A 13282-nucleotide genomic window follows, 5' to 3' on the forward strand; every position below is an offset into this window, starting at 1 on the left:
CTGCCATAGACATCATGGAACAGCACTTGGTCATGCTGTAACATGGTCAGACGCAATTAAGTTCTATCGTGCTATTAGGCTGGACGTTGCAAAATCTTCATTCAGGCTATGTTCCTTGTCATTTCATCAATACCTCGTCACAATTTTCAGAATTCAATCTCACTGATAAACAGATCAAATTGGCACAAAGGGGAGCAGACTATACAGTGTTGAGCATTGCAAAACTGGAAAGATTGCCATTTACAGTAGCAGAAAAACCAGCTATTGAATAGATAATAAATGGAACAATCACTCTGCCTGTTACAATGTTCAAATGTTCAATTTTCAGTAGCCTAAAGAACATACCAGCAGGCACATCTGAAAGGTTGGGTAAAGGATACATCAAGACATACTTGGAATTACCGTACACACATAGATGTTGCAGTGGGGGGCGTGAAGTGTTTTTTAGCGGGAAAAACTGTGAAAACGCACTAAGCGGTTCTCTACTTAGTCAGGGTATAAACTTACACGGGCCTGTGATGGCTCCTCTAACAATTTATCTTACCACCTGTAAGGTTCACCAGCTGCAGTGAGTGATCCAATTTTTGGACAACTTTCAAATGGAAGTTACCTCATGTTGAAAGATCATAGCTGCTGTGGCATGTTGCCAGGTATACCATATCTAGTAACTGTGTCAGCCAGGGTCACTTGCTGTATGCAAGTATTGTTTCCGAAAACCAAGATAGACAGAGAGTCGCCTTTATGGCTTTCAGTGAACATCTCTTCTATACGAATTGATACTTTAAGCAGAATGAAAGCCATTCTTTTGAAAGAAACTGTGCCACTGACCTCGGCCTAAGACACCTATGATCTACAATTCGCAAGGACTTCTACAGAGATGCATGCCTTCTTAACTACAAACTGCCCTATACATTTCTCAGAATTGTTGAGTCGTATCTTAAACATGTCTGATGCTAGTGGTATTGTACATGTATTTAAGACCATATTTTCTGGACTGTTAGCACCTTTTGAAGCAGTCCTAGGAATATTTCCAAACTTCGTGCACTTGTGTATTTGGCGGATGTTAGACGGACCGGGAGGGTCGGCCGAGATTACGGGGAGAGGTCTCCAGGGAGAGCCGTCTCCAACGACTGTACAGATAAGTAACTTCCCCCCCACAGACGGACACCACACAAGATTGAAGGTTAACGAGACTTTATATGCACTTCTTAGGTTACGTTGATATAATACAAGGAGGTCTGGACTCAGGGGTCCCCTCGGTTCTGATCTCTGGTTGAGGAAAAGGGTAGCGGGACAGTCTTAGTTACCAATGAGTTCAATAGCTCTCAATCCTCGAGCTCGGTGTGGTTGCTGGTCGGGCCGTGGAGGAGCCAAGCAGGTCCCGAGATGGATGAAGGGTGGTCGGCGGGCCGTGGAGAAGCCAAGCAGGTCCCGATATGGATGAAGGATGGTCGACGGGCCGTGGAGAAGCCAAGCAGGTCCCGATGCAGATGACAGTTACAACGGTCCGCGGCCTCGCCAGCAGATCCGGACGACGGTGAAGGATGAAGGTTACGACGGCTGTGGCAGCGCCAACAGGCAGGATGATGGTGCACAGGACAGAGCTACGGCAGCGCCAGTAGTCCGTCCAGGATGAGTTCTTCTTTCGTCTCTCGACTCCAAGATACAACTGCCTTCCTGTTCTGGAGCTGCCCCAGTTATAGGGCTGGCGTGCTTTGATGTCCGGACCCTCGCACTTGGAGGTCGGGAGGTCCGGGATGAGGGAGTCCAGACACCCAGCAGGGGGGTGGAGCCAGCGCCCGGGGAGGCGATGGGCGAGCGGCACTTGGCGGGGGAGAGCCATCGGCACCTCTTTCTCCCATTGACTTGCCAAGTAGCCCGCTCACCTCCTGGGTGGAGGGTGGTGCCGGAATGTCTGAGGCCGGGCTAGGCCCGGGGTTGAGGTCGATCGGGGGCCAGGCGGCCTCGTGGCGAAGTGTCCAAGATGGCGGCCCGGGCTGGGCGCGTGGGTCGGCCGTGGATCGGACCCACGAGGTTATCATGCTCGAGGGCAGGTGTCCCTGAGGGGACGTAGGACGTGCAATGGTGGTGTGTGGTGCTTGTATGACTGGCTCGGGCTTGGTCGAGCCGGGGGAGAGTGGCCCGTCATGTGGCCTGTCCAACATGCGTCCCCCCCAGCTGAAGGCGGGGAGAGTTACCCATCCTCTTGGGGACTCTCTTCGTCGAGGCGGAAAAACCGGGACAGGCCATCCGCGTTGGCGTGGTCAGACCCAGGCCGGTGTTCAACGGTAAAGTCCATACCTTGCAAGGAGATGGACCAGCGTAGCAGTTTTGGGTTTTCCCCCCGCATATGCATCAACCACTGCAGGGGTCGGTGGTCAGTCTGCACCCGGAAGTGGGTGCCAAAAAGGTAGGGTCGGAGCTTCTTGAGGGCCCATACCACAGCGAAGGCTTCCCTCTCTATGGTGCTCCAGCGTTGCTCCCGTGGTAGGAGTCTCCGGCTGATGAAGGCCACCGGTTGATCAAGGCCTTCGGTGTTCACCTGGGACAGGACCGCCCCAATGCCCTGGTCGGAGGCATCCGTCTGGACGACGAACTCCCGGCTGTAGTCTGGGGCCTGGAGTACAGGAGCGGAACACATGGCGGCCTTTAGCTGTTCGAAGGCCGCTTGACACTCTGGGGTCCAGTTCACCTTCTTGGGCTGATTTTTCGACGTGAGTTCGGTGAGAGGCCCCACGATGGTACCATAGTCTTTCACGAACCTTCGGTAGTAGCCCGTGAGGCCCAGGAAGGCTCGCACCTCAGTTTGAGTGTTAGGGGGTTGCCAGTTCTGGATGGCAGCAATTTTCAGTTGAAGAGGGGCCACTAGACCGCTTCCCACTTGGTGTCCGAGGTAGGTTACTGACCCTTGTCCAATTTGACATTTGCTGGCCTTGATCGTGAGGCCAGCTCGCTGAAGGGCTTGCAACACTGCTTGGAGGTGGTGGAGGTGCTCGGTCCAGTGGTGGCTGTACACAGCGATGTCGTCCAGGTAGGCGGCGCTGAACTCTTCGAGCCCCGCCAGGACCTGATTGACGAGCCGTTGGAACGTCGCTGGGGCATTTTTCATGCCGAAGGGCATGACCGTGAAGTGATAGTGGCCATCGGGGGTGGAGAAGGCAGAACGTTCTTGTGCTCGGGGTGTGAGGCCGATCTGCCAATATCCTGCCGTTAGATCGAAGATGCTGAGGTAGCGGGCAGCGCCCATTCGGTCGACCAGTTCATCTGCCCGGGGGATGGGGTGTGCGTCCGTTCTGGTGACTTCATTCAGGCCCCGGTAGTCGACACAGAACCGGAGTTCGGGTGTGGTTCCGGGGGCGGCTGCTTTGGGGACCAGTACGACCGGGCTGGCCCATGGACTGTCGGAGGGCTCGATGACCCCGAGCGTGAGCATCTTAGTTACTTCCGCCTGGATGCAGGCCCGTACCCGATCAGGTACGCGGTAGGCCCGGTGGCGGATAGGAGGGCTGTCTCCGGTGTCCACATCGTGCACACACCAGGAAGTGACACCTGGGGTGAGGGAGAACAGGCTGGCAAACCGTGATAGGAGGGCTTGGCACTCTTGGCGTTGTTCCTGGGAGAGGGTCTCCGAGAGTCGGACCCCATCCACGGAGCCGTCTTGCTCCTGGGTCCGCAAGAGGTCAGGGAGAGGCTCGGAGTCGTCCTCAACCCCGTTGTCTGTGGCCATCAAGAGGCTGAGTTCTGTTCGTGCAAAGTGGGGTTTCAGTCTGTTGGTGTGGAGGACTCGGAGCGGATTCCGGGCGGACTCCATATCGATCAGATAGGTGGCGGGTCCCTTGCGCTCGATTACTTTGAAGGGTCCCGTCCATTTGTCTTGGAGAGCGCACGGTTCTGTGGGGGACATTACCCAGACCTGTTGCCCCGGCTCGAATTCAATAGATGAGGCGTTCTGGTCATACCATCTCTTCATGTCCTCTTGACTGGCCTCTAGGTTGGCTTTCGCTAGGTCTCTGAACCGCTGGGACTGGTTGCGGAGGGTGAGGAGGTATCGGAAGACATCTGGAGGACTCTTGGCCGGAGGCAACTCCCAGCCTTCTTTGATCAGGCTGAGTGGCCCCCGTACTGGGTGCCCATAGAGCAGCTCGAATGGGCTGAAGCCTAGGGACTTCTGTGGGACCTCCCGGTAGGCGAAGAGGAGGCACGGCAGCAGCACGTCCCACTGGCGACGGAGGGGTTCTTCCAATCCCCCGATCATCCCTTTTAGAGTGCGATTGAACCGCTCAACAAGTCCGTTTCCTTGGGGGTGATAGGGGGTCGTGAAGCGGTAGGTGACCCCACACTGTTGCCAGAGGGACTTCATGTATTTGGAAATAAAGTTCGTGCCTCTGTCACTGACGACTTCTCGGGGGAACCCCACACGGGAGAAGATCCCCATCAGGGCCCTGCCGACCACTGGGGCTGTGACGGTCCGGAGAGGAATAGCCTCAGGGTAGCGGGTGGCGTGGTCCACTAGTACTAGGATGAAGCGATGGCCTTGTCTTGTACGTGGGTCTAGGGGTCCCACAATGTCTATTCCGACCCTCTCAAATGGGGTCGTGACTACGGGAAAGGGTTGCAGGGGGGCCTTTAATTTGCGGCCGCTCTTCCCACTGGCTTGGCACGTGGGGCAAGATCGGCAATGCTGGTGCACATCGTTTCTCATTTTTGGCCAGAAGAAGTGGGTCACTAGGCGGCTGTAGGTTTTATCTTGTCCCAGGTGCCCTGCCAGGGGGACATCGTGGGCCAGGTTTAGCAGGAAGTCTCTAAAGCGGAGTGGCACCACTAGTACTCGGTTGGCCCCCAGCTCGGCGATTCGTTGCTCGCTGTACAGTAGGTCATTGTCCCAGTAGACCCAATGAGTTCCGGAGGTATCCCCTGCGCTTTGGGCGAGCGCTTGTTGTCGGAGTCCCTCAAGGGAGGGACAGGTCTTCTGCTCCTGACGAAATTGTTCTTGTGTGGGCCCCCCTTCTTGAGCCCACTGGTCGAGATTAGCAAGGTCGGAAGGTTGAGCAGGTTCGAGGGGGATGCCCTGGTCGGGGGTCTCGGCGGGGGCGACCGGAGGCGGAGGCGCCGGCCATTCTGGTTCTTCCGGGTGATGGTTGGCACGGGCGGCCATAGACCGGGTGGTGACGCACGCCCAGTCTGGGACGCCCAACATCCCCAAGTGTTCTTTTCGCTCCACGGCTGCCCACGGGGAGCTTTCCAGGTCATTTCCGAGGAGGCAGTCCACGGGGGCGTCGTCTCGGACCGTTACTTTCAACATGCCGGAGACCCCTCCCCACTCAAAGAGGACGCAGGCCATCCGACACAGACTCTCCGAGTTGTCGGCTGATCGTACAGGGCAGAGAATGTTCGGTAGATATTGTTCTGGGGTCACCAGATGACAGCGGACGGCTGTCACACTGGCCCCGGTGTCTCGAAGGGCTTCGGCCCGTTGTCCATTGATGCTCACCCATTGGCTGTACTTCTGGGTGTTAGCGGGTAGGGGGACCCGCGGGACCATGTCTCTTCCCCCTAAGCACGCGAGAGTCATGGCGGCTGGCTCCCACCCTTGATACTCTTGCTCGTCTGTTTCTGGTTCCTCGGAGATCTGTTCTTCCCCTAGTGCCGCGGCGGCCACCTGGCGGGGTCTTGGGCTCGGATACTGCGGGCAGCTTGGGTCATTTGCATAGTGGCCTACTCGTTGGCATCGGTGACATGTAACATTGGCTCTGTATCCCGGTCGCGCCGGGGTGCTGCCCCGGTTGGCCGGGGGGGTGGTGCTGGTAGTGGGGGCGGCCGGAGTGTTGTCTCTTCCTCGTCCTTGGCCCCCTCCTCCTCCTCTGGATCGGTGGTGACCATTGTTGTTCCTGTTCTGCTCGTAGGACCCAATCCGGCCCACTCGGGTGATCTCCCACCGGTCAGCTTCGGCTGCGAGCTGCCGGGGATCGGTTAACTTGCTGTCGAGGAGGTGTTGGCGTAGTTCAATGAAGCAGTTGTTGGACAGATGCTCCCATACCATCAGATTGAACAACTGCTCGTAGGTCGTGACGTTGTTCCCTCTGATCCAGCCTTCGAAGGCTCGGCTGAAGTACGTTACATAGTCCACCCAAGTTGTACCTGGAATGCGTGTGCAGTCTCGGAACCTCTGACGGTACATCTCGGGCGTGAGGCCATAGCGAGTGAGGAGGGCCGCTTTCATATGGTCGTAGGAGGTCATCTGGTGGTCTGGGAGCTGTAACAGAGTATCGCGGCCCTCATTGAGGAATTTGCCCCATAGGCCGGCTCCCCAGTCGGCTCTATCGATCCGGTGCGCAGTCATCGCGATTTCATATGCCTTAAACCATTGCTGGATGTCGTCTTCTCGAAAATATTCTCGGACCACATCCTTGGGGATGTGCACTTTTTTGTCCGTGGTCCCGGGGGTGGACGGTCTGTCGGGCACCCCTAATTCTTTATTCTGTTTGCGCAGGTTGATCTCGGCTAGGTTCCGCTCGTGCTCGTACGTTAGCCTTTTTTCCTCGAGCTCCCTTTGCCTCTGTTTCTCCTCTCTTTCTTCTCGGAGGCGAAGGTGCTCTAAGTTTATTTTTTGCTCGGCCAATTTGAGTTCTATGTCCATCTTGAGTCGGGCCATTTCAAGTTCGTGTAGTCGGGCTTTTTCTCTTTCTTGGATCTCGTCTTGCGAGAGACCCGTTCTTTGCTCTTCAGGGGCCGTGTTGGTCTTTTTCGCGGTGCTTTGCTCCGGGGCTTCGACATCCCCGGTCTCTGCCCAAGATTCTAGGGCATGCTTAAAATCGTCCTTGGTACTTAGTCCGGTGGTAGCGATACCTAGTTCGATGCAGAACTGCTTTAGTTCACGATGGCTGTATTCCTCTAGCTTTTCCATTTGGAACTTCTCAGTTGATCCGCTCTCTTTAGTCGACATTGTTGTTCGTTGTGGGGTGAGCTACTCTCTGTACGTTATGCGGTGATTCGGATCGCGCCGCTGGCCACCAATGTTAGACGGACCGGGAGGGTCGGCCGAGATTACGGGGAGAGGTCTCCAGGGAGAGCCGTCTCCAACGACTGTACAGATAAGTAACTTCCCCCCCACAGACGGACACCACACAAGATTGAAGGTTAACGAGACTTTATATGCACTTCTTAGGTTACGTTGATATAATACAAGGAGGTCTGGACTCAGGGGTCCCCTCGGTTCTGATCTCTGGTTGAGGAAAAGGGTAGCGGGACAGTCTTAGTTACCAATGAGTTCAATAGCTCTCAATCCTCGAGCTCGGTGTGGTTGCTGGTCGGGCCGTGGAGGAGCCAAGCAGGTCCCGAGATGGATGAAGGGTGGTCGGCGGGCCGTGGAGAAGCCAAGCAGGTCCCGATATGGATGAAGGATGGTCGACGGGCCGTGGAGAAGCCAAGCAGGTCCCGATGCAGATGACAGTTACAACGGTCCGCGGCCTCGCCAGCAGATCCGGACGACGGTGAAGGATGAAGGTTACGACGGCTGTGGCAGCGCCAACAGGCAGGATGATGGTGCACAGGACAGAGCTACGGCAGCGCCAGTAGTCCGTCCAGGATGAGTTCTTCTTTCGTCTCTCGACTCCAAGATACAACTGCCTTCCTGTTCTGGAGCTGCCCCAGTTATAGGGCTGGCGTGCTTTGATGTCCGGACCCTCGCACTTGGAGGTCGGGAGGTCCGGGATGAGGGAGTCCAGACACCCAGCAGGGGGGTGGAGCCAGCGCCCGGGGAGGCGATGGGCGAGCGGCACTTGGCGGGGGAGAGCCATCGGCACCTCTTTCTCCCATTGACTTGCCAAGTAGCCCGCTCACCTCCTGGGTGGAGGGTGGTGCCGGAATGTCTGAGGCCGGGCTAGGCCCGGGGTTGAGGTCGATCGGGGGCCAGGCGGCCTCGTGGCGAAGTGTCCAAGATGGCGGCCCGGGCTGGGCGCGTGGGTCGGCCGTGGATCGGACCCACGAGGTTATCATGCTCGAGGGCAGGTGTCCCTGAGGGGACGTAGGACGTGCAATGGTGGTGTGTGGTGCTTGTATGACTGGCTCGGGCTTGGTCGAGCCGGGGGAGAGTGGCCCGTCATGTGGCCTGTCCAACAGCGGACTGCCTCTCATTTTGGGTTTTGCTGCAGGGATACTATTTTTGCTCCTACTGCTGCAATATGGCAAGCCAATTCACAAGCGACACCCAGTCCTCCATGGAGCCAACTCTACTGGCAAAAAAGTGTTGTGAGCTCATTGTTAAAATTGTGGGACTACGTTGTCGAAGAAAATTAAGTACCACATGGTTTCTATCATTCAGACCACTTTGGCAAGATTGCATACTACCTATTCTACTCTGCCTGCTATGCGGAGAAGAATGCATGATAGACACATGTCTCATACTCCCATCAGTCATGCCAATGGATGTTGATACTTTGCTTGAACCAGTAAGGGCCCATGCACTGTGTTGTCCTCAGCGGCTACCAATTCTGATGATGGCATTCATTGAGATCTCACAGATGCAAAATGCTATTGCTGGGGTACGAGAGGATACAGACACGCAGGTACCATCCACTACGAACATTGCTAATGCGACCAATGCTGACGGCGATGCTTCTCATCTATGTGCGGTTAATCTTCTAAACGAGGTAATCCAACTTTCACCTACATTGGTAAATGACTTTTTTACAGACTTAGAAGATTTGATGTTTTCTCCAAATACTAACATTGACTGTGGATTTTGGCACACAGTGTTCTGAGAGACTTTGAATTCGACCTTCATTTTTTCAAAACAAAGTTCTAACTTTGGGACTCTTTTTCCTATGATTATTTTTTTCTCCAAATTTGTATTTTTCATTTTGTGGCACAAAGTAATCTGCTTAAAGTACAACTATTCATAGAGAACTAGAATTCTTTGAAAAACTTTCAGAGACAATATTTGACCTTGTCCACATGCAAACAGTTATATGTAATCTGTCATGAAATGGTTTTGGCACCCTTTTTCTTCTGTATTTACGAGCCATTTCATAAAAGTTATATTTTCATGATTCATTCAGATAGCATTTTCGAATGTCAACCATATGCTTAGAATGAAACATTGCTTTGAATGCGAACAGCACAAATGCTCTTTTGTGTACAACCAGTACCAATGCATTTTTTATGTATTTTGAGTGGGTTTAAGACACTTGTTGTGAAGAGATATTTTAGATATGTTTCAACATGTTTAGGACTTAGTATTTCGTAGAAGTCGCACATAAGAAAGTGGAGTGGGTGTTGTGTGCGATTTTAGATTCCGATTGAATTTCCCTATTCATGTCCTAATATAGGTACAATTCACATTGCCCTTATATAGGCATAGAAATCCAGTCCTTATTTAGGCGTAGCCCATGCAGCTAAAGAACAGGCATGGCTACTTCCATCCGTTCATCTATGTTGCAACGATTTGTTGGAAAACCAGACTCTTAAGCTGTTAGCGACTTCCCCTTGCTTGAATATTGATTTCTCCAAGAACTCAGTTATTTTACATGAACATTTATTCCTTAGGGGTTTATTCATGGCGTTCATATGCCCAAATTTACATCAAAGCTGGCATTCCTAAAACACCTTCAAGGTATAAATATACCTTCACTTGCTATGGCAAAGCATGGTGTGGTTATGTGTAGTTCGACTACCTACTTGCACGACACATCTCGCTACAGCAAGTGCTGAAGTAAGCCAACTCTCCAGCTGATGCACTGACAAGAAGCTGTCCTCCTCTGCCGAAAAATCCAGCTCCAGTGTTTCTGACTCCCCTTGCAGGGTGTTGGGAAATCGAGTCTGTGAAAGAGATACCAACCTCTCTCATTCTAGGGTATGGAACTGAATAGAACCCAGAGAAACCTTTGGCAATTCTTGGCAAAACTAAACCTATGCTAAAGATCATACTTATTTCTTCCCTCATACTCGACCTATTTTAGGTACATTGGGGTAAGCGTATTTTAGAAGCACCAAATGAGTATTTTAGCCTGCGCTATTTATGTATGTATTTTTATATGTCATAGCAGCAGACAATGCTATTACAGTATTATTTTATATTATTATTTACCTGTACGCATTATACTTTGCATTCTGTCTAATGATTGTAGCAGTTCACCTCTCTTGCAAGACTGTTCAAAAAAACTCTTTTATTGAAACACCCGTCTCCCTATTTTCTCTGCAACTCTGTAGAAACGAAGCATGCACGATTGTTTGAGTAAAATAGTTACCTATTGTTTCCACGACTCTGAAGATACGTTTTATTCTTGTGGAAACAAAGTTGTCATGTTTATGCAGTTGTCAGAAACAAATCCCTTCTTGTGTATTCGAGAAAGTTTCTATTGACCTCTGAGCTAGCTGGCACTCACAATTAAGTTTAGTATACTCGATAGAGACACATTGACCTGAGTCCTATGTCAAATCTATAGTGTATATTATTCCAATGCGCAGAGCCTATTCTGAATATAAGAACTACACTACAGTACTATATTTATGGATTCTAATTGCAACTTCTGGAGGAGAGAGAAGGTACAGTACCAGTACTATATGTGTGGATTCTAAGTGTAACTTCTGGATGGAATAGAAGCTACTACCAGTACTATACATTTGGGTTTTAAATCTAATTACTGGAGGGGAGAGAAGATACAGTACCCGTACTATATGTATAGATTCCAAGTATATCTTCTGGAGAGGAGAGTAGGTCAGTACCAGTACTATACAAGTGTGGTTCTAAGTGTACCTTCTGGAGGAGAGAGAAAATACAGTACCAATAAATTATGGATGGATTTTAAGTGCACCTTCTGGAGGGGAGTAGGTACCGTACCAGTAGTATACAAATTAATTCTAAGTGTAACTTCTGGAGGGATGAGACGGTACAGTACCAGTACTATACATATGGATTCTTAGTGTAACTTCTGGAGGGTAGAGAAGGTACAGTACAAGTACTATACATATGGATTCTTAGTGTAACTTGTGGAGGGATGAGAAGGTGCAGTACCAGTACTATAATGTGGATTCTAAGAGTAACTTCTGGAGGGGAGAGAAGAGACAGTGCCTTTACTACACATATGGATTCTCTGTGCAACGTCTGTAGGGGAGAAAAGGTACAATACCGTACTATGCATATGGATTCTAAGTGTAACTACTGGAGGGGGGAGAAGGTACAGTATCAGTGCAAAACATTTGGATTCTAAGTATGCCTTCTGGAGCAGAGAGAATGTACAGTACCAGCACAGAACAAGTTGTAAAAGCATAAAATATGTTTTATTACTTAACCACTTCCGTGCGCGTGAAATTTTTGCACTGTGCATGATTTTTTTGTAGTGGGCGAGATTCAGACGGCCGGGGACCGTCCTCCGCACATGCCCCCAGCCGTCATGAGCATGCAAGGGGTTAAAATATACAGAAAATGGCTCATACTGACCTTTTCATGAGGCAACTACACAACAGGGGGTTTATAATTTAGTAGTAGTTAGGAGCTATCTTTAATGTAAATGATAATAGAAAGCAAAAATACTGGATCACGTATTACAAAATAGGCAAATGCTGACACTACCTGTACACCTGCATTACCCCCAGCTAGTGTTTAATTCAGTGTTCTGTTTACTTTACTTCAGAGAGAATGAAAGAAAGAGACAAGCAGATACATGGAACTCTGGAGACGACAAAAGGTTCTGTACAAGTACTGTACATATTGATTCTAAGTGTACGTTGTGGAGGGTTCAAGTTCAAGTTTCAAGTTTCTTTATTTTCTGCGTGGTTAATTAAAACCATTGCAATATTAATACTTAGAGTAACAATAACATTTTCAACAGACAGGCAGTATGATTTTGTTCACTTTTTCTTCATTTTTGATTTTCGAATTATAAAAAGCAATCTTCAGATAAAATCAGTTAAAACCCAAAGGAAAGTTCTTGACAAATATAAAATCAGAATTAATTATGATCAAATAAATGTCATTAAGTAGCTGGATACTGTGAGTTGCAGTCCCATATGTCTATGCTCCAGCTGTGTGTTACCTTTTTCAAGTCGTATTGAGTGTGTTATTCAGATTGTCTCCACTTATTACAGGGATTATCCCTGCGCTGCTGGTGGTGTGTCCTTAGAGTGGTCCGGCTTAAGACATATTTCTGTCAACAGGAACTGCGGTTTCAGGGCCTGATTAAGCTTTTGATATTTTGAGCATTTTTTGTTCAGCCAGCATAAAGAATTTTACCGCCCTGCAGTTTAGTTGTATGTTTTCTGGATTTAAACAGGCTAGCACTGCTTGCCTTCTGGTACGGATGCCTTTCTGTTTGAAAGGTTCTTTAAGAAGCTGTTGCTTTACTTGGTGAAGTTCCTTGCCTTGCATAAGCATATTAGATGTAAGATGTTGCCTTGCTTGGTGTTACACAGCCTGCACAGCTCTTGTGCTAATGTCCTCAGCCTTGGTGGAAAGTGCTGAGCACACAGAAAGATTCCCATCCTATGCCTCAGTAAGTTCATTTTTATGGACTTAGGGTAACCCTGGTTGAAAAGGTTTTGTGGAGCAAGTAATTTGTAGGAGTTAAGGGTCATCCAGGCGTGCAATCTGTTTTAGAAGCTTGCTCTGTCCTCCACCAAAGAAGTTTGTTTTTTTGTCTTCCAGACTAGTTTTTTGAAGTTAGAGTAGCCAATTTGTGCATCCCAGAGTCCCGTAAGTTTGGTAGATTCTAGGGCTAGCTGAAGATAGCTTCTGGCTTGGTAGTGCTCCCTGTGCTGTATGTCACGCCACAGCAGATAGTTTAGCGTGTTTGCAGTGGTACTTCTGATCTCGTACCAGCAGATGATATAAGCACCGTAACTGGCTAGAACTTGTCATAGAAGGCCAAACTCCAGCCTTATTTGAGCAGGTGATGTCTAGGATGGTAGGCAGAACATAGTTCTGTAGGCTTTGACCTGCATGTTATCCAGCTCCTATGCATCTCTTCCCCGCATTGCCTCACTACCATAAGCAATCGAGGGGAGTAGTTTGGCCTGGACTACCTTCTGGAGTGGAGTCAGAGTCGTCCCAGTCAATTTATTTGCAAGATTTTTCATCGTTTAAGCAATCAGCATACCCTTCCTTCTTGCTTCCACTTTTTGTCGGCAGAACGACCCTTCCTTGTCGTATATGACTCCTAGGTTCTTGTATTCATGTGCTGGGTCGAGTTTTGTGCCACCAAGACAAACTTTTCTGGAGGTTCTTTTTGTTGTTTATTGACATTGTTCGGGTTTTGCTCAGGTTTATTATTAAGTTGCTTTTTGTGGC

General features: G+C 50.2%; 1 protein-coding gene across 1 annotated transcript in view; it reads left to right on the top strand.

Annotated features, from left to right (window-relative positions):
• The window catches only part of LOC147669078 (apolipoprotein L5-like), a 198569-nt gene that overhangs the window by 152669 nt on the left and 32618 nt on the right, over window positions 1–13282 (top strand). The window contains exon 10 of the mRNA XM_086948239.1: window positions 11631–11684. Within this exon, the coding sequence (XP_086804365.1) occupies window positions 11631–11684 (54 nt within the window). The remainder of the gene's footprint in view (window positions 1–11630; window positions 11685–13282) is intronic.

Source organism: Lissotriton vulgaris, unplaced genomic scaffold (assembly GCF_964263255.1).
Source record: "Lissotriton vulgaris unplaced genomic scaffold, aLisVul1.2 SCAFFOLD_227, whole genome shotgun sequence".
Taxonomy (NCBI): domain Eukaryota; kingdom Metazoa; phylum Chordata; class Amphibia; order Caudata; family Salamandridae; genus Lissotriton; species Lissotriton vulgaris.